Source organism: Lutjanus erythropterus, chromosome 11, assembly GCF_056507025.1.
Source record: "Lutjanus erythropterus isolate fLutEry1 chromosome 11, fLutEry1.hap2, whole genome shotgun sequence".
NCBI lineage: Eukaryota > Metazoa > Chordata > Actinopteri > Lutjaniformes > Lutjanidae > Lutjanus > Lutjanus erythropterus.
The window spans coordinates 2,301,446-2,322,358 of record NC_139327.1 but is presented as its reverse complement, the minus strand read 5'-3'; the positions used below and the strand labels follow the sequence as shown (position 1 = coordinate 2,322,358).

Below are 20,913 nucleotides of genomic sequence, written 5' to 3'. Positions count from 1 at the left end.
CTTGTGCAAGTGAATCCATGGGAGACATGTTGTATACGTGAGTGCACAGGATTTCCAGAAAAAAGGACAAAGACAAAACAGAGTGGTTTTTAATCTCATTGTGAGTTGAGATGAATAAGAACCTGATGTAAGCCAGACAAGGCAATACTGTATAAAGAAGATCTTAAAATGACTTGCTAGGAAGTGATCCAAACATTTAAATCATTCTATGGAGGACCATATAATTTAAGAGGACTGGAGCTTGCATGTTTTTACCATGTTAACTACCCATCATGTTAATGCAACATTACTACAAACCATTTTCCAAAGTAAACCACTGTGTTTAAATGAGTTTCTCTTCCAGGCAGCCACTGGTTGCTGTTCTTTTCTGTGCGGCATGAAAATCAACATGCAAATATTTTAAATTTGCATAAAGGGAAACTCCAATTTTAGAAAGCAGTTAAAGTAAATCTGCAAAAGAAAATGTAAGTGAATGCTTGTTTCCACAGAGAATGGAAACACATGATGGAAATATGACATTTCCGTTTGTTCCGTTTGTGAGGACGGTTCCATCAGATCTGTGTAGAGAGATCATGGATGTATTACAGAGCCATGTGAGCGATGAAGAGGCTGGAAGAACAGAAACAGCTGATCACTCTCATGAGTTTAACACTCGCTACATCAGAACTTATTCAGAAAGTGTTTCCATCTCCCATAAATATTTTCAAAAAAGGCAAAAACCACTTCAATTTTTTTTTTTTTTTTTCAATTTTGTGTTACAGGTTGGGGAGTACTACAGCAAGTATTAGTTAGTTTGGATTCTGAATAGATGCTACATCTATGGAATACTCCTACTACTAAGTTATCCATCACAGTAAAACTGAAGTCTAGATCTGGCTAGTAGGCTGCCAAATTGCATCACATGTGTGATTACAATTACACTGCTGTTACTGCTGCTCCCAAAGTGGGGTGCACCAGCTCAACAGGATGCGTGAAAGGAAAAAGGTAATGGTAGTGTAAAGGTGCATTTTTGATATGCTTATTATAACTACTAGGTTACTGGGCCTCCTTACACATATCACTTAGTTGTCAATCAGTGGGAGTGGGAATAAAACTTTTGAGTCTATGCATGTGTCATTCTCAATCTTCAATTTGTTGCAATATCTTAAATAGCATACCTTTAACCATGGCAATGGCTATAAATAGGCCATGTTGGTTTTCTTTTAAAGGTGTAGGGGGAATAGGGGTGTGTCAACCTGGAGGGGGTGCATGGCCAACAAAAATTAGGGAACCTTTGCTCCGATTCAAAGGATCAGTCTGTATGATCCTCACAGAGATGGATAAAGTGAAACAAGTGAAACTGCCTGTCTGAAAAACTATTTAAAATACATAACACACATACTTTGGAAAATGGTTAACAGTTATGTATTACAGCCTATATATGAGAAGTAGTAAGTGGGTTACAACATGCATGAGCAGTTTCACTTTGACAACATCCTGGAAAAAAAAAGTATCAATTCCATTTCCACTTTAACACACAGCCGATGACTTCATATCACAGGAAGCATGTCACTGACAGTTGCCATCATCAATACTTTGACAACCACCAACCCACAATACAAAACTGTCAAGGAGAACTCGAATTCTAGTAAAAGTGAAGGGGCATGGAGACTAGCAGTGATGGAAACTATTAACACCACAGATGAATCACATTTTTACAGTTATTACTACGACTGGTCTACATCTTTGACAGTGTGTAAGATTGTCCGATGGCCAACATATGCTTAAAGCCAGGAGATAGTGTACCATGCATCTGACATGTAGGATGCTTCAATCAGTGGAATCTGGATGGAAAAGAGACAATGGTCCAACTCCGTCGCTTTGTGCTAAACTGAACCGACAGTACAGTGGATTTCTAGCGAAGCCACTACAATCTGTGGCTGCTTGTCCCTCAGACTGTGATCTGTCTCTGTACAAACCTAGCTATGTTAGATCAACCACTTATGAAAAGCTTCAGTGTCTGTTCACCTTAGAAAACCATCAGCAACCTGGATATCTTTCCTACAAACTCCACATATGGCTTAACATACCGTTTTGTTTTCTTACAGAATCTTAACACCTTGCTGGGCTTCTGCCACTCGTGTCAACAAAAGCATGACATTCTCCGAGTTTTGTTCACATCCTGCAAATGAACTGTAACTCAGCTTTTAAAGATCACTGTTACTGTTCAATTGACATCAAATGTATACAGGCTGGACGGTGAACAAAAGCCAGGTGAGCATTAAACGCAACTGAAACAGCGAGATAAAGAGATGCTTCTGCCACCAGGCCACTCTACCCTTGAGCAGACAATCACAGTGTAGCAGCCTTTTGCTACCTCATGAGACTATTAGGGAGGGAGAAACACTTCACTGGTATCTTAATTTACAAAACTGTGATCATAAAAATAAAGCCTTGGACCTGTGACAATAAAACAACGAGCAAAACTGGTGTTAACATGACATTACCCCCACCCGCCCGCACCCAAAACATAAAAAAAAAGAAAGGTAATTCACCTTAACACTCCTTTAGGCACATAAGTCTTTATGGATCCCACTTGAGTGGTGGTCAGGAATGCTTTTCACAGAATAACAAAACAAAATAAAGAGTGAGGGTGCCTTTATGGTGAGAAGAACCTACAGTTCTGTTTAAAAGACTTGTGTCGGTGGCTTCAGATGAAACAATAAACCACTTACAACAAAGAAATCCACACAACTCTGAACTGCATGCCTGACCAGGATTACAGGACGGGAAGATGTCCTTAGAGTGCATCTTCAGACTCATCCACCTAACAGCGATCGATCGACCGATCACTTTTTTTTGTTCCAGATTTACTGATGTTTTCTCCCGTTATTTTTTGTTTCCTTAAAGGTTTGTGTCAACACTAAAATCACGATCTAGCCTGGAGTATTGCTCAGCAGCTATTTACAGAATTGCAAAACAAACAATCCGCCTGATCTACGCACAATCTCACATTGTCCTGTGTTTATTTTTAGTGGTCCTTTTCAAAAAGAAACGTACTACAAAGTGTAAACATGGAGAAAAAAAAAAAAAAACTATTCTGTATAAATGTTAATCGTTTTGTCCTCCCACCCCACCCTGCCCTGCCCCACCCTGCCCCACCATAGGACCTTATCTGCAACCTGTACGATGACCTAATGAGTGTTTTTTTTTCTAATTTTGGGACCCTTTATTCGGTTCCGAGTTTTAGTGCAGATCCGCTGTGCAGTAATAGGACCATTCTAACCATTTCAAGTAACCTTTAATGTCCTGTTTTTCTTCCATTTTGCGATCCTTTTTGTTCAAGAGAGCTGTCCTCCATCGCTCTGTATTGTGGCGTTCTGCCTCTGCTTGCTCAGGGTTGATGTGTTCCCCCATGTGTGCACACACATAGCCAGCCCCCTCCTTTAAGTGAGTACAATGTTAAACAAGGAAAAAAGAAACTAAAAGGAAAATCATCTTTCACTTACAAATCCTTCCGTGTTTGCAACATTGAGATGTCAGGCCCAACATTTAAGTTAAATTTCTTCATTTTTTTGAACACACAGCAGAATAAACATTGTTTGGAAGCAAGGTCTCCTGGTGGCAAGTCAAATGTTCAGAGGTCACATTTCTTTTTTTTGTTGTCGTTTGTTTGTTTATCATATTTTTCTTGCCGTTCTCAACAGCTTAGTCCTGCTTGGCCTGAAGCTGCTGCTTCCAGGCCTCGTTCAAGTAAACTAGTCGCTTGTAGTTGAGAATAAAGAGAATGAAGTTCAGCGCATATGTGGTGATGCAGATGATGCAGAAGTCCTTTAGGACAAAGTAGAGGATGTAGCCCAGGTAGAGTGAACCCACCACCGACAAGATGGATGTCGTCATGAGAATAAGGGCGGCCATTGCACTGACAGTCATTCCTACGGCAAGAAACACAAACTAAAGCTTAGACAAAAAAAAGAGACACAATCTTGGCACACACATTGAAGCAACCTGATGAGTCGGCTCTTTCCTCAGAGCTTTCAGCCTCAGACTAGTTCTCTATTTATGTTAGCAGCATCCTCGTGATAACACTCAACTTAAACACTAAAGAGACTGCTCATATCATTCTGTTGTCACATGAGCTGCAGTCATAGTTCTAAGGCAAAGTTTCCTTAGTGTTTGTGCTGGTGAGATTTTCATTTTCATGATTTCATTTCAATTATTGCTAAACAACAGATGAGGATTTGCTTTTTCTACCAAAATTATTTCATATACCTCGTCATGAGACTTAAGATTTATCCATTATTCCCAAAATGATGGTTTTTCCATATTTAAGATGAAACAGGAGCACTGGATTGCACCAGCTGTGTGTAAGTTCTGTTTATGGATATATTAAAGACTGGATAAGTGATCTGGGTATGCAGGCCACTGAATATGTGTTTCTCCCACTGACCCGCCTGTGAGTTCCTGCTTGGCCCATAGACTTCATTCTATGACGATGTTATGAATTTTTAAAATGGCTAAAGGAATATTTTACGAATATACAACCTCCATGGATCAAAAACTTCAAATCAGATTAAGTCACCACTGACCCTGAGGAGTCCTATAAACAGTTGTACAGGTGTCTCTTTTATAATGTTAATCTATGGGGGAAAATACTTTTTGGGCAACGGTGGAATTTTCTGCTGCTACCTTCACTGGCTTCAATTATGAATTATATTTGAAAAAAAAAAAATCCTAGAATTGAGAAAAGACATTTACAAATCTGTGACGTCATCACAATGTAAAGTCTATGGGCAGAGCGGGAACTCATGGGTGGGGGTGGGGTGAAGGGTACACTCCTGTGCATATTCTGTGGAACATATGTACATGAAGTAAAGCTGGAAGCTGAAAAACTTCTTTTGGCGCCAGGTGAGCAATTATCATTGGCTTGAATGGGCGCCATCTTTGCATATTATATCTAGTTCATTATAATACATCCATGCCATAACTAGTTTGCACATAAAGTCATAACTAAGACAAGTTGCCCATCATCATGGTTAATATGCCCATTAGTGTTCTTGCTGACATGGGCTACTTGACATCATAGTAAACAAGACTAATACTGAAGTATATCCAGAAATAAGGTCTCTGCTCAATTACTATGCTTCAAAAGGGCAAACAATTCACAAAACAATGATGCTGTGTGGCAGAATAACTGCTGATTAACTATTAATGAGTGTAATTCTGTAACATTTAATGTGTTACACCTGCTCTAGCATATATATATAACTATTTTAATTGTTACTTGGAGTTATGTTTTAACTTATCTCTGAGTTGAACTACTTTTATTTTTAGCAATGCATAAATCACACCTTAATTTCACAACTTGGTAATAATTTCCATTATAACAAGGCTAAGTTTGAACTTACACACAGCTGGTGCCACAGGCTGCTGGCTTCTCTTACTGGCAAATTATCCACTAAAGCAGTTTCTGGTTTCTCTCACATGCTTGAGTCCCACAGCCTGTCAACTCAAAAGTCATGAATAAAGTGCATGTCTGAGGGCTGTGAATCACTAAGAGGTGTTAATGGATGTGCTTGAATTAATATAATTAGTGTTCAGTTAGAATCAATGGTTTACACACAGTCAATTTCAATGATTAATAATGACAGAAAAAGAAATCCTGATGTTCCTGACGTTGCACTGGGTCCAGACTTGGAAAATAAGTGTATTTAGTCAAGTACTGTAAATGTATAAATCTGAGGTACTTGTATTTTATTCGAGTAATCCCATTTTATGGCATTTTATTCTTCTCCTTCACTATATTTCAGATAAAATATTGTAATTTTCACTGCACTGTATGTATTTTAAAGCTTTACTTTTTAGTTACTTTATAGATTCAGATCATTCAAACAAAATTAAATCAACAAATAAACTATGTATTTTATAGCTGTTCTGCATAATGAGCACTTTTACTTGTAAAACTTTAAAGTTTTGTAGAGGTTTAGAAGTTTAACTCAAGCAGAATTTTGAATGTAGGACTTTTACATGTAACAGTGTTTTTCCACTGTGGTACTGCTGATGATGATGTTGCCACCTGTATTCTATCACTGGGGGGCCAAACAGGTGGTAACACCAATCACTACCAGACAGAAAGTTGTGCCAGTACAGGAATTAATTTGTCAAAGATTTTGTCACGTTTATTCCCTGCAACTATTTATCAGTCCCTCTGGGATTTCACAGCCTTTTGGGGGGACTGTTGCAACATAAAATGCTTTATATATCTAAAAAAAAAATGCGATGCATGTTGCAATGTTTTTAGGTGTTGTGCAAAAAAATTGCAGGAGCAAGTGAAAATTGCAAAAACATGCTTGTTTGTTTGTGTACACCAGCATTAATCAGAGATTATAGCCTTGGTTACGCAAATTCTGGAGTCATGCTATTGCAGAACTACTGGACAGTCCAAGGCCATGGGTATAATGAAAGTTCTGAAACTGAGTGGTCTTGCCTTTAATATGGAAATCTTGAGCCGCTGTAGCAGTTTGGTGTAACTGGGCTGCTATTGTGTTATTCAAACGAGTGCTAACTGCTGTGGCTAAAAAGACCTCTTGTTCTGTGCCAGCACCAGGTGGCCAGGCGAGCCTACAGGCCACTCGGCAGGCAAACATGTCAAACCAGCATGACTAAGTCAGCAACACCATCAATGTACTGAGGGGAGGAGAGTGTGACTGTGAATGCAACCAAGAGATGAAAACATTTTTCTTCAAGTTAAAACAAGTCACTTTATAGTCACTCTCAACTGTCACTGCCAAAATCAGAGTGGGACAAAGTCAGAATTAATGAGAGTCGAACTTCAAAGACTGAAGCTCCTGTCAGCTGCAGAACAGCAGTCAAGGCATTTTGATCACTTGGCTTATTCTTACTGTACTGTTACCTCTGAAGTCTTAGTAGAAGTTGATTAAAATTAAGTCCAAAAAACACAAAGTCAGTAGGGTGAGCTTCAAAATGTGAGTCTCCTATTAACAGTTAAAATGTATACATGGCTACTAAAAATTATGTCAGTGTCATGCGAGTCAGCTTGAATCAAATATAGCCATGACAGGCATAGTGTTGAGTCAGCAGTAGTTTCTTATACAATATCTAGGGAGATTTGTCTGAATTAGCAACACTAGCAGATTATTGAATAAAATGGCATCTTACCTAGTAGAAGCTGAAAGGCATAAAAGACAATCCCGTAGACACTATTGGGTTGGTTCAGTGCACTGTCATTTCCAAAAATTGAGCCCAAGAGTCCAAATCCTCGACCCCACCTAAACCACAAAAAACACATCAGCAAAAAAGGCTGTTTTTTTGTTTCAGGAGTGCAGAAGAAAACACACTACATCACAGTTCAGGATTAACAAAACCCAATGTGTCACACTACATATAAAAAGATCAAGAAAACAGGGCACAATGATCAGGCCCAGGTCTCCATGAACTCGAGGTACAACCTGGCCGTGGTCTTCTTTATTTATTTATAGGATAACTGTGTTTGAGCATAGAAAAATAGTATTTTTTTTTTTTTAGGTTTGAAGATAGTCTTCATAGTCAATCAATAATCAAATGAGGATCAATTCAAATTCTAATCAATCAAAAAGGCCAAGCATTTCATACTGTGTTGTTTCAGCTTCTAAAAAATGTAATAAAAGTTTAAAAATTCCATTCTTCCTTTTTGGGTAGATTTCCTACACCCACCCAAGGACCATTGTTGGTCCATGGACCCTAGTTTGAAAGTGACTATTCTTAAAGGACCAGTGTGTAATAATTACAGGAATTTATGTACATAAATGAGATATATTATATATAAGTATGTTATTTATTATTATCAATCAACGTAAACTCATAATCTATATGTTCCCGTTACTTTAGAAATAGCCATTTATAGTTACATACTGTTGGGTCAACTTACGGAGATCATCATCCTGCGCCGTCTACGGCAGCGCAGAACGGACAAACTGCACTAACAGTGAGTCTTGGGAAGCCCATGGCGACCTTACGTAGACGCGGCAGCGTAAACACGGAAGTAGACGGGGAGGATAGACGCGGGTGATTGCTGGCAGACCGTTTAGCATTGTGAACCTTGACTGGCACAGTTTTGACAAATGGAGCATCATACATACACTGTACCAGAACAAAAAGCAGCGGACAGTGCATCCCCATCATCCAAGAAGCAGAGACGCGAAGAAAGTAAACGCAAGCATGACAGGAAACGGCAAAAACACGAATCAACATCAGCATAGCGTTCACACGATGGAAATCGCTGATGGAGGACAAACGTTTTCACAGTGACGCCGAGGTTGCCTGTTTTCTGCTGAACAGGTAATTCATCCTACACACAAAATTGTAGTTTGTTGTGAGATAGCTTTCGCTCGCCATTTTGTCCGCTGACAGCCACCGTACTCTTGGTGAGAGAGGGGCGGTGTCAGGGTAAATCCTCTTAGTTGCAATCTAAGGTTTGAACGCTAGATGCCACACACTTCTCTATTAAGTCCAAAGCAAAAGCTGATAATCAATTCTCTGTTGACAAAACCCATCTAAACTTTTTAGGTGGAGAAAACAAGTGCCACAAAACAGAGCTGCGGTGATTAATCAATTATTAAACAACTATTAAAATAATTGCCGACTATTTTGATAACCGGCTAATCTTTTTATGTAACTTTATTTTTTTTAATAAAAAGGGAAATTTCTCTGACTTCAGCTTCTTAAATGTGAATATTTTTCTGGTTTCTTCACTCCTCTCTGACAGTAAACTGAATATCTGAGTTGTGGACAAAACTGATCAACAATTTAACATTTGGCATTTTATAGACCAAACAAGTAACTGATTAATGGAGAAAACGATCAACAGATTAATTGTCAATGAAAATAATCATTACAGGAAAGACTTGGAAAACAGGTCCAAATATGAGGAACACACAGGTGCTATACATGTTTGGACCTGTTTTTCAACTGACAAGACTGTAACAGGATATATTAATCAACTAATTGAGAAAATAACACAATAATCTACAAATAAAATAATAGTCAGTTGCAGCCCGAATGCAAAACAAAACAGCATTTCTTCACTGCATTGAACAATGAGCTCTTCAGTGCATGTGACAGATGGTAGGACAACCCTGTCTGGTTTTAAGAACTTTCTTAGTATTATCTAAAGAGGATATTTATGTATCTGCACCTTTGTGGCAGAACCACTGGTACTGCCCACCTGTTAATACCTTTCTGTTGTTCACTGCCAGCTTTAAACCTCTGCAAGACGTTAGCTCTCATTCCAGTTGGTGTTCCAATAAAACTGAAATCTTTGTACTGCTGTGAAGCTGTTCGTCTGAAGTCAGTTGAGATTCTTGTTACTTTCAAATGAGGTTGTGCTTAACGTGTTCATGAGAAGAGTCCATATGAATGCTCCTGTCTTGTGATATTTATGCCCGTGGAAACTGGAAGTTTTCTGAAAGCTCCAAGTTCACTAATCATGTATGGTTAGACCTCTCATGTTGTAATAGTTTCATCTGAAGGCAGCATCCATGTATGGCAAATTTCAACATCATTTTTATGTCCTATATGTGCTATATGTTATTTGTGATTGATTTATTTAAAATAAAAAAACAACATTCAGCACATTAAATGACAAGATACATAGATGTGTGTTAATTTTGCTTAATTAAAACCAGTCTGAGTTTCACTCAGTGGGAATGTTCAACTTACTTAACATGTTCAGTAAACAGTACTCTTTTTCACATAGCCTGAAATAGCCCTGTAGTGCTACAAACCTTTTTCTGCATGCTTAATTTCTTGCACAAAAGAGCATCATAACACCCAAAGTTTCTTATTATTTTATTATTCTGTCTGAGTGAACATTATATTTAATTCAGTGTGAATGTTTAAACTTTTTCAAGTCTCATTTGAGGCAACAGAGGAGGCGCATGGAGACCAGACCTTTGGTTTCATTTACCACAACCAAACAAAAGTTGTGCCACACAGTAACTGTATTGATGCAGCAAGTTTGGTGATGATGCAAATTTAAAAGCCTCTGTGCAAATATGTTACCATTTTAAAATAATAAAGAAATAGCATGTGACAGTTATATCTTATTTTAACAGTGACCATGCACAACACAACCATTCAGTCAGAGTTAGCTATACAGCTAATTTGCATTTGTGGTGCAATATGTTTAGCAATCTCATTGCATTTACCACTTTGTGGGAGTTCATTCTCCTCCTATATAATAAACTATTTTCCCACATTACAGAGAGTAATGCTTTCAATTATTTTCACAACAGCAGGCATTCTGGCTACTGTTTCAAAATTTTATCTTAATCTGATAAGCATGTGAGGAGGCGTGCACAAAACGGGCAATTCAACATACATAAACACAATAAGTGGCATCAACAAATAAAGGGCAGGGCTGGGCAATATATCAATATTATATTGAGATGATAGGGGACTAGATATCTTAGATTTTGGATATCTTCAAATCATGATATGGCATATGTGTTGTCTTTTTTCTAGTTTTAAAGGCTGAAATACGAGAAAATGATGATATTTTCTGAACTTACCAGGCTGTTCTATTATTTGCCTTTACCAACTTAGTCATTATATCAACACTGCTGATTACTGATCAAAAAACTCATTGTGTTACATCACCAATTGTCATCCCTACAGTATTGCTGCAATATTGATATTGAGGGCATTTGGTCAAAAATAGTGAAATCTGTTTTGTCCATATTGCCCAGACTTTGTATAGTTTAGAGCTGGGCAATATATCGATATTGTATGGTACTGTGACTAGATACTGTGATAGAGTTTGGATATCATTATATCATGTTATGGCATAAAGTGTTGTCTTTTCCTGGTTTTAAAGGCTGCATTACAGTAAAATTATGTCTTTTCTGAACTCACCAGACTGTTCTAGCTGATCTGTTACTTATTTTTACCCCATTAAAAATCATTCTTATGATTATTTATCAAAAAGTCTAATGGGGTTAATATTTTTGTGAAAGCACCAATAGTCATCCCTACAATACTGTCACAATATCAATACAGAGGTACTTGGTCAAAAATATTGTGATACTGTATTTTGTCTCTTGCACCCAGCAAAAACATAACAAAATCATTTTATCACTTTAGCTGCTTCCACTCCTTGGAGTACACAACACGTCTTCAGTCACAATCTAAATGACCAATAAAGATCGATATTGACCAATATGAAACTTTTGAAAAGTACTGTGACACATTTATTAGCTATATTGCCCAGGCCTAAGTACAGGGTATTCACTTTCTCTATAGCCCTTGATTACATTGTTTAGACTGAAATAGAACTAGGCCTGGGTTAAAAAAATCATTACAAAACAATTTTCCTTTGCCTGGTCCAATATTAATTCATGAAATCCCTAAATCAATTTTTAATATATGTCTTTTCTCACACAGACATGTGGCGTAGCCTACAGTTTTAACCCTGTTAGTCTCACGTGACCAGCTTTTGGCGCAAGATCTTGTGGTGTGAGATATAGCTCATTTTAATGGATTGTTCAGGTCATGTTTAAAATGTACATGATTAATGTAAAAATTTTGGGGTCAATTCTTGATGTAAACATTAATATTTTTAATAATGCACCTGGTTAGAGTAGAGGAGTAATCTACGGCATTAGTGCTCCAAGACTCTCTTTTATTTCAAAGCAAATATGGTGTTGAAACTGAAGTATCTCAAACCAAATTGATATCCAATTGTGAATTGAACCAAAACCTTGTGCACTGAATCCAGTCGACTTGGGAAATCTGAATCAATACGCAGCCTAACATAGAACTAATAGGATTTTTCATTTGGATGGAAGAAATCATGGTTTTCATTCAGTCATTATTTCAACACGAACACAGACATTCAGTCAAAAATGATGGTTCACAGCTTGTTTTAGGGGACGAAGCTGATACTGTCTCAGACAGACATTGCACTCACTCATTTAACAAATATGTGATAACTCCCTGACAGGTTGCATTCCAGTTATGCTGTGAGTATTTGTTCCGGTCCTGCAAAGACATTCATTCAGTGAGAATCAATAGGTGGGGCTGACTTTCAATAATAGTTGCATGGCCACAGTAAAGCTGACATGGCAACTTCACAGAATAGGTGTCAAACAAGTAATAAGAAAGCAAAAAGATGTTATGGTAAATGGCTGAGAGTAAACAAACTATTTCTGATGCACGTAGCTAAAGTTTAACTCTAATAGCAGCTTTATCTGTGTAGCTGCAGCAATATAGTCATCTGGTAACAGTATGTGACTGTGATCAGCACTGGCACTTTAAGGTAGCTAACATTTATTACAGTCCTTTCCACTGACCTCTGGAGCAGTTCTGTGCACTGTCCCTTTAGTTAGCTAGTGTAGGGTTTAACCCCTTGGTCTGAATGACTGGTAGGTGCCCGGTGACATTAGCACGGCAGCTAATGACAGCGGCGTGACAGCTAACGTGAGGACTAGCTAGTAAGTTTTGAAGTAACCCAGAATGGTCAACACGAAGCCAGCGAAACACCAAAAACCACAGTTTATCTCTGCGGAATGAATGACTTCATCCAGTAACAACACACACAACAATAATAACGTTGGACTGAATAAGCAGCTAGCTGTCGACAACTTTTGTACCAAAGTTGCTGTTACAGATGTGTTACCCTTACATTACATACATGGAGAGGAAATAATGGCAACCAGCAACTTATCAACTAATAATTCAACAATACTGACGGCTCTCTGCTGAAAGCTAACAGGCTAAGAAGTACAATGTTAACAGATGGGTTGTGTTAGCTAACAGTTAGCAATGTTAGCTTCATCGAGCTACACAGCTAAGGGTGTTCTTATTAAATTATAAGCTAAAAGTAAAGTTATTTCAGGCAGGTTAATTAGCTATCGGTCAGCTCACAGCGCAGCAGCAGTAACAGTTTACAGTTAGCTCTAGCAGCCGGTAAATGTTAGCTAGCTGAGTGCATTTGACAGTTTGAACCGCGCAGCCCTTCCCTTTGCCACCACAATAGCAGCAGGCAGCTTCATTGAGCGCTCTTTGCTGAATTCAAATTACCTTGAGCTGAACACTTTTGAACAGCTGATGGAGCTGCTGACGTCGCACATAGCCTTGTAACTCGGGTCCCGAGCCTTTTCCCTCTCGACGTGAAAGGCATATAGAGACAACAATATGCCCAAGAGGCAAACTAGAAGCCGAGCTATTCTTTCCCACCGAGGGGTGGACACTCTCAGGACGGGCGCCGCCATCACTCTCTGGCCTAGCTGGAGACACGCATACATACGCAGCGAGCTCGCCTGTGAGACAGAACTGCGACGTGGAAACGCGTCAGGACGTGCCACACCGTCAGGGGCGGGCCGCTGCGCTCAGAAGTCATGTTTAGAAGGGAACTCTCGATTTGACAAAACTCTCGCGAGATTTGTAAGGGTTGTTTATGCATTGCGCACATTGTACAAAATAATACCGAATTCTAATGTGACGGCGGTGTGGTTAAATTTATCCTTGGCTTACGGACAAAAACACATAGTTAGGGTTTGGAAAAAATCATGGTTTGGGTTAAAATGATCACTCTCGCGGGATCTTTCGCGGGTCTGAGGTTCTCTTGTAAAAACGATCCTGTGCTGAGGAACAAAACAGCGCTCGAAGCACAGGGTATATATTCTTCATCTCATGTAAAAGTAACATTTGAATGTAATGTAGGCCTACAGACAGTGTGGTTATCATGCATTTAACGGATACATACAACATGCCAGTAAGTGTGTCCAGTGTAAATTATATTTATCAGAATTACTATAATTTCCTTGGATATTTGAGGTAAGATAGTCCTTTATTCCCCGAACAGGGAAATTTGGGGCAAATGGGATAGCAACATAGAAAGAAGTGTCAATAAAAGAGCAATAAAAGCAACAAAAGTAAATAACCAATATAAAGTATAAAAAGAATATATACGAGAGAAAATATAAAGTATTTGGAAATTCAAGCAAAACAAAATAGAATATAAACAAAAGAATTCCAACTGTTTCCTCTTGTTTATATTGTTGTTCTATATTTTATTGTTTATTTTTTCCATTTTTAAAAAAGTACTTTCTTATTTATTTTGTCCCTATAGTTTTAGATTTTTTCTTGTTTATATTATTCCTACAGCCTATAAAGACCACGACACATTGGAAATATTGATAATTCACTGTATATCCCAAACACATTCCAGTCACTTACAGTATAACAAACATTGTCATTACAACTATTTAGTATTACATTATCATAATTTTCAACATTGATTTGATTTGAATGTTGTTCAGTTTGTCATAAATACACACAACACACTTGTTCAAATAGTCACGAAACAAGAAAAGAAAGAAAACCAACAACAACAAAACAAAGATTCAATCCACCATGCACGAACATGTACTTACAACGTGAAATAACATAGAACAAACTGGAATAAATAACCAGCAGACTATAGTTATTTAAGCATGTAGTCAGTGTTCCCCCAGTGACACAGTCGTGATCACGTGACTCCATGTATATAAACACAGGGTGACATCATCTGTTTACTCGTTCGCAGACTCGTCTGGTGCAAACAGCTGCTTTCCATTTCCAAATGGCGACAGACATGGAAAGATTCGTCTCTTTTGAGGAGGCTTATTACGATCAGTATGACTATTACAATCTACTCGAGTACTCGTGCCACGCTTGTGGCAAAGGGAGAAGCAAGAGAGAAATCGAGTTGAACACGAACCGCCATTGCCCCGCAGGACACGAGAGGAAGATAGCAGAAAAATTTCACAACAGCCAGATGAAACGCAGGAGAACCAAGAGCTCGTCGTCCTGATGGCTTTTCCTCGATGTTTACAGGTAATAATGAGTCTTTGTGGTTCGAATAATGTTCTGTATGCAACAATCGGCCTTTGTGATAGAAAAAAAACACTCCTGCCTGGATATTTACATAAGCAACGAGATCCTGCAGATTGGGCAACCAGTTGACTCCCATAAATATGAAGTGAACAACGCCTTCTTTTGTGTGGACACAGTCAGGAACACTGTAATCTATGCTTGAAAATTCAACATTACTTTTCCTGTTAGGTCACTCTTATAGGTGGAGTCATACATGGCTTAAACTTTAGTTGTAGACTTTAATGGATTAATTGATTAAAGTGATTGCCACTATTTTTATTTTGATTAATCTTTTTTAAAGAGGGAAAAATGGTCAAATTCTCTGATTTCAGCATCTCAAATGTAAATATTTTCTGGTTTCTTTATTCCTCTCTGACAGTAACCTGAATATGTTTAGATTGTGGACAAAGAATTTGAGGATGCCACACTGATCAATAATTTTATGGGCCAAACAACTAATAATCAACAGGTTAATTGATAATGAAAGTTATCATTAGATCAAACCTTTTCTTTTGCGATCTTTTTATTCCATATTGTCTGTTTTTTTATCATAATACAATCAAACCATGCTCCTTTTTTTGCACAGGTGGAATAACTGATAAGTATTTCAATGCCATAAAAACTGAGCCATTATCCGATAACTCAGAGCAGCACAATGAAAAAAAAACAGAAAATTATCAATTCGGCAACCAACTGCAAAAAATGAATATGATTTTTTTAATGCCATGTATTTGCTGGCTTCACCTTCTCAAATGTGAGGATTTCATGTTTTCTCCCTGTTGTGTATCACTGTAATTTGCTTCTAGACTGATGGTCAAACAAAACAAGTGAGAGGAATCTGCCAGCATGTGCTTTTAGAAATAGTGATGGTCATACTCACTGACATTTTGGAGACAAAATGATTAATTGAGACAATAACCTGCAGGTGAATTGATCTGGACTTTGTGATGACCTTTTCATTCCTGTTTTCCACACAGATCTGGACACAAGTTGGATTCCTGATGTTGACCGTGGCCACGTGTCTCTGCCCTCCCTGACCCAGTGAATGGAGCGCTGTGACACCGGGAATATGTCCTATAATAATCAGTCATGAAACAGCCCTCCATTCCATCTCCTAAACCCTGTAACAAGACCTCCGGCTCTCAAGTTACAGCTGTGCAAGAATAGTTTGTGTTGAACTATATAGGTCAGTGGTGTGTGCTTGATGAACATATATATAAATAGATATAGTCATTTCTGTGGGTGCATAAGATATTATACTGTATTTTGATTCAATAAAATATGATCTTATCTAAACTACTTTGGATAATTTTATTTTTATTGCTCATAACTGATAATAAAAACAGTTTCCATCCATTAATACAACTGGTTTAGCTCTGTTTAAGTTGGCTGTGTTACAGGTTTGCCACTGTTTTGTGTGTTTATAGTTTCTATAAAAGCAGAATCTATCCTCGTGTCGATCACTGGACTCAAATATCTTCCTGTTCCCAAGGACTATGACTCCTGTCTCTTTTCTTGGTGGGAATGAGACACCAAGGCCAAGTACCAGTGCTTTCAAAAAATGCTCAAGGACATGGCCTGCAGGCAGCATAGAGAATTTTTTTGCATTTTGGTTTGCATTTTTTTTTTTACTAGTATAAGCTATTTAATTATAGAAACTGACTGCAAATTACACTCGCAACACTCCTAAATCAGTGTCTTTAACTGGATGATGAGTAACAAACAGTGATAATTCACAATATCTGCACCTGTAAGTTATGAAAGGGACACTGCAGTGAGTATATTATATGAATGAATGACAAATATAAAGGTTAAGTCTGCAGCAGTTTAATGCAGAGGCTTGCAAATTCTTGCCAGTGTTTGGATTTCATTAGTATTGACTACTGGCCTAATATTAAGCATGTATGAAGTTGGGTAGGAAAAAAATGGACAATGGTGTTGGTATGCTCTAAGCCTCAGACTGAGCAAGGTTAAGGTGGCAAGAAAGGTGGAACAGAGAGAGGAAAGGGTGGCATAATTAATATATACAAAGAGAGTGTCAAGTTACCAGGGTAGTTAGCACAGGAGAAAGGAAACCATGGCAACAGGTGTAAGAGTTGGGGCATTAAACAAAATACTGAAAAGCTTACTGTTTGACTCATGGCGGTGCAGAAGGTGGCGGTAATGTACCATTTAGCTGGATACCAACCGCAGTAAAACAAAAAAGAGGAAGAAGTTCCTTTAAAACAAATGTACCTGCTTTTATTTTGAAGGACTGCTCCACCGGAACTGATATCGCTTCTTCCTGTATGAGCTTCCACATGTATGAAGCGTTAGTAAACTGACTAGTTTGTTCGTCATTTTTATTTGTTCTTCTCTCCAAGATGCAGATATGCAGCGTGTGCAGCGAACAGACACCGAAATACAGATGTCCTGCCTGCAAAGTCAGATAGTAAGTACGACTGCTCGCAAGCTAACTGTTAGCTAGGCAACATCTAGGTTAGTTAACTTCCGACTTGTTTGTTTGGCTAGCTGCTAATCAAAATTTAAAACAGTAATTTGAATAGAGTAGAATATTAGCTGTTATTACGAAAAAATGTTGATTGTCGGACTTGTCTTGGAAAGAACATATATATCTGCCTTATACACCAAAAGCTAAAGCTAAATTACGATTAGGTTACAGTGCTGTAAACTATACATTGTTTGTAAAACAGGACCCTGGAATCTTTGTAGATAAATATTTTTTTAAAACAGAGAAAATGTAATCATTTTTACAGAACATTCCGTTTACTTAGAGTAATGTTCTTAAAGTTACACGTGAAAACAGTATTGGACATCAACACCACATGGGACGGCAACCCACGTAGGTCAAAACGATTTGCGGTTTGACGTCATGGGCCAATATTACCCCCAGTCGAATAATATATTAAAGCATTACCCAATTGTGTAGATTAATGATTTAGTTAATGCTTTCATTAATTCACTGGTTTGAAAGTGAGTATACACTTACCCCAAAAGTTCACCCAGAAATGAAAACTCAGTCATTATCTTCCCATCCTCATCCCAATTGAAGGTCAGGTTTAATTTTTCAGTCCACAAAAACTGCTGGATTTTCACAGGAAAACAGCATTGCAGAATCTCCCAAACAATGAATGGAGGTGAATGGTTTTCAAATGATAAAAACTTTAACAAAAACATAAAATGTCTCCATACTGCTCATCTGGTGTAATCCAAGTGAAGATTCAGCCTAGAAACATGGCTTAAATGACGTCTTTCAAGTCAGTTCAACATGTCGGGGCTTTATGAGACTTGATTACACCAGATCAGCAGTATGGAGTTATCTATTTATTCATTCAGTTGTTCTTTAAAAATGTGAAAACTGGTCACTGTTCACCTCAGTTGTTTGGGAGATTCTGCAACACTGTTTTCCTGTGAAACTCCAGCAGTGTTTTGTGGACTAAAAAACTAAACCTGACCTTCAATCAGCATGAGGGTGAGTAAATAATGACTGAATATTCATTTTGGGTGAACTATCCCTTCAAATAAGTAAACATGTACAGTACTTATGTCACTGTGTGTTGTATTGCACAGAGGTCATCATTATGATGTACCAGATAAATAACTGTTTTTAATTATTGTTTTTTTCTTGACAGTTGTTCACTTGGATGTTACAAGAGGCATAAAGGTAAATTAGCTTGATCTGAAGATTTTAGTAATGTAGATATGGGTTGTAGTTGCTGTGATCAGACTCTTCCACTGCTCAACATCCCCTGATCTGCCACCTAATTTCTTTTTTTTTTCCCCACAGACACTTGTGTTCCTTTTGAGCAGCCTGCACCAAATGATCCTGAAGTTAAGGAAGCCTTTAACAAAGGTATGCTGTTATTTGTCTCGTCATCACTGTACTCTTGTGTCTTTGTGTTGTGTGTCCATACCAGCCGGCAAGAGCATAAATTAAATAGATCGCAATAGGTGGAGGTGGACAACATGGACAAAGTTAATAGTGCAATAAACAATAGATAAAAAAAAATAGATGTATGTGGAACTGTTACCCCCACAACCCGATTTTGGATAAGCAGTTGAAGATGGATGGGAAAATAGATGTAACTTCTTCAATTGCAGTGTACCCCTGAGAATTCTGAAGTTACTATATATAGAAAGATAAACAATATAGTACTGTGGTAATCTATGAATGACACCAAACTGTACGTTCCACTGGTCACATTACACTCATGGTAATGTGGACTGGGTAAGACAAGCTGAACTTGACAAGTGGTGGGAAATATTAATTTTACTTAAAGTTGTCAATTGTCATCTAATTATCCCTGTAATAGATTAAGTCATAGCAAAGACCCGCAGAGTTCAACTTTCACAATTTTCTGATGCCCTGTGTGAAAACTTCTTTTTGCTTTACTGTCTCTGCAGAGCCGTGGACCGTCGATGATCTTCTGGATGAAGGTGACATCACTGACAAAGTTCCTCTGCAGAGGCTCCAGCAGTTAGGTATTAATCCAACTGTACCTTTTGTCTCTTCAGTTTGTCTTAACATTGCAGCCATCAGCATATATCAAGTTTTCAACAAAAACTGATAAGGATAATTCATGTTTTCTTATTTCCTCTTCAGGTCAGTCAAAGGAGCTGAGAGATCTTCTATGTAACCCTCATCTGAGGCAGTTGTTACGCTCTGTCGACAGTGCTGACAACAAATATGATGCAATGAAGGCAGCCATGCAGGAGCCTCTGTTTGTTGAATTTTCAGATCAGTGTTTGAAAATTGTAGAAAATGAAGCAGAATCATTGATATCCAATGAAGCTGATAATTTGTAAACTAGTTTTTTTTATCCAGTCACTTTTTTTATTATATTTTTGTAGGAAGGACAGTACCTTTTGTTAAAATATCAACTGTCTTGGAATAAGGCGCACTGTGCCACGCATATTGTTACTGTAATTTTTGTTGATCTTGTCCTGTGCCTTGTCATGCTGCAGTATGTATAGAGTTTTCAAATAAATGAAATGTTTTCAAGTGATCAGTTCCTGAGTGACTCAGTGCCAAAGGTTTTGCAGTGTAGTTAACTAAATCACCTGTAAAATGGCTGCCCACATGTAAACAAAGGTTAAAGTGGAAGGAAAAGTGCATTGAAAATGTTAAAACACTGACATTTATTTCAATAAAACAGACATTTAAATATTAGCACAATACAAGTTGTTGTACATTGATCCCTTGGTACCATTGACCGAAACAAGTGTACAGATTTCAAATACAATGTCTGTCGTCAAGCTGAAAAACAATTGTCTAGCAAGCAAAGGAAGATGCCACCTGCTGTGCCTGTAGATTGAAGGTGAGTGAGGAGGATAAATATCAGTGTCAAAATTACATTTATAGCAAAACATGTTTGAATATTAAAATAATGAATATAAAACCTGATGGCTATGATTACGTTTGTTTTCCCAAATGAAACAGTAGTGTAAAAAGACTTTGGTATGTTATACAGTACTTCCACTGACACTTTGGACTGCAGCAGATTAAAATCCACATGAGAAGTGGTCAAACATTTGGTACATGTACAGAATATAAAGACCCCTCACTAAACAAAAAGCAGCACTTTCAATAAATCAGGGTTCATCCTTTCCCTGTTTCACATGAGTGATGTGTCTGCTTGTTATCAGTTTCTGTGTGTGATTTTAATGTGCAATATGTGCTTTACATGTGCAAAACTTGCTTACTTTTTCCACCAGCATAAATCACACTTGAAGTAAATGCAGGATTTTTTGCTAACATATGTAATCATATGAGCATCCGAATCACCACTATGTTTTACACCCACAATACATCTATCAAATCATAAATATTCACCCTTAAATAAATACATACATCAACAGCCCATCAGTGATTTGAGAGTAGATTTAAAGAAAGGCACTTGTCAAAGGCCCAACACTTTGATCAACAGTCAAGATGTGCCAAAGTGGCAACAATGAGACAGAAACCTGCAGTCATCTGTTCTAAAAGGTCCTAAAACTCTGCCATGTAATTCCAGTTATCAT

General features: G+C 37.9%; 2 protein-coding genes across 2 annotated transcripts; one reads left to right on the top strand and one right to left on the bottom strand.

Annotated features, from left to right (window-relative positions):
* Nucleotides 1-1,130: 1,130 nt before the first annotated feature.
* Nucleotides 1,131-13,319, bottom strand: vkorc1l1 (vitamin K epoxide reductase complex, subunit 1L1). Its single transcript, XM_084730433.1, has 3 exons — nucleotides 13,057-13,319; nucleotides 7,159-7,268; nucleotides 1,131-3,914 (listed from the first exon to the last, which is right to left on the bottom strand). The coding sequence occupies exons 1-3, from the start codon at nucleotides 13,278-13,280 to the stop codon at nucleotides 3,688-3,690; spliced, it is 561 nt and encodes a 186-aa protein (XP_084586559.1). The 5' UTR covers nucleotides 13,281-13,319; the 3' UTR covers nucleotides 1,131-3,687.
* Nucleotides 13,320-15,869: 2,550 nt separating this feature from the next.
* On the top strand, nucleotides 15,870-20,073 carry znhit3 (zinc finger, HIT-type containing 3). Its single transcript, XM_084730432.1, has 6 exons — nucleotides 15,870-16,078; nucleotides 17,256-17,323; nucleotides 18,525-18,556; nucleotides 18,680-18,745; nucleotides 19,297-19,374; nucleotides 19,496-20,073. The coding sequence occupies exons 2-6, from the start codon at nucleotides 17,256-17,258 to the stop codon at nucleotides 19,696-19,698; spliced, it is 447 nt and encodes a 148-aa protein (XP_084586558.1). The 5' UTR covers nucleotides 15,870-16,078; the 3' UTR covers nucleotides 19,699-20,073.
* The last annotated feature ends 840 nt before the right edge of the window (nucleotides 20,074-20,913 follow it).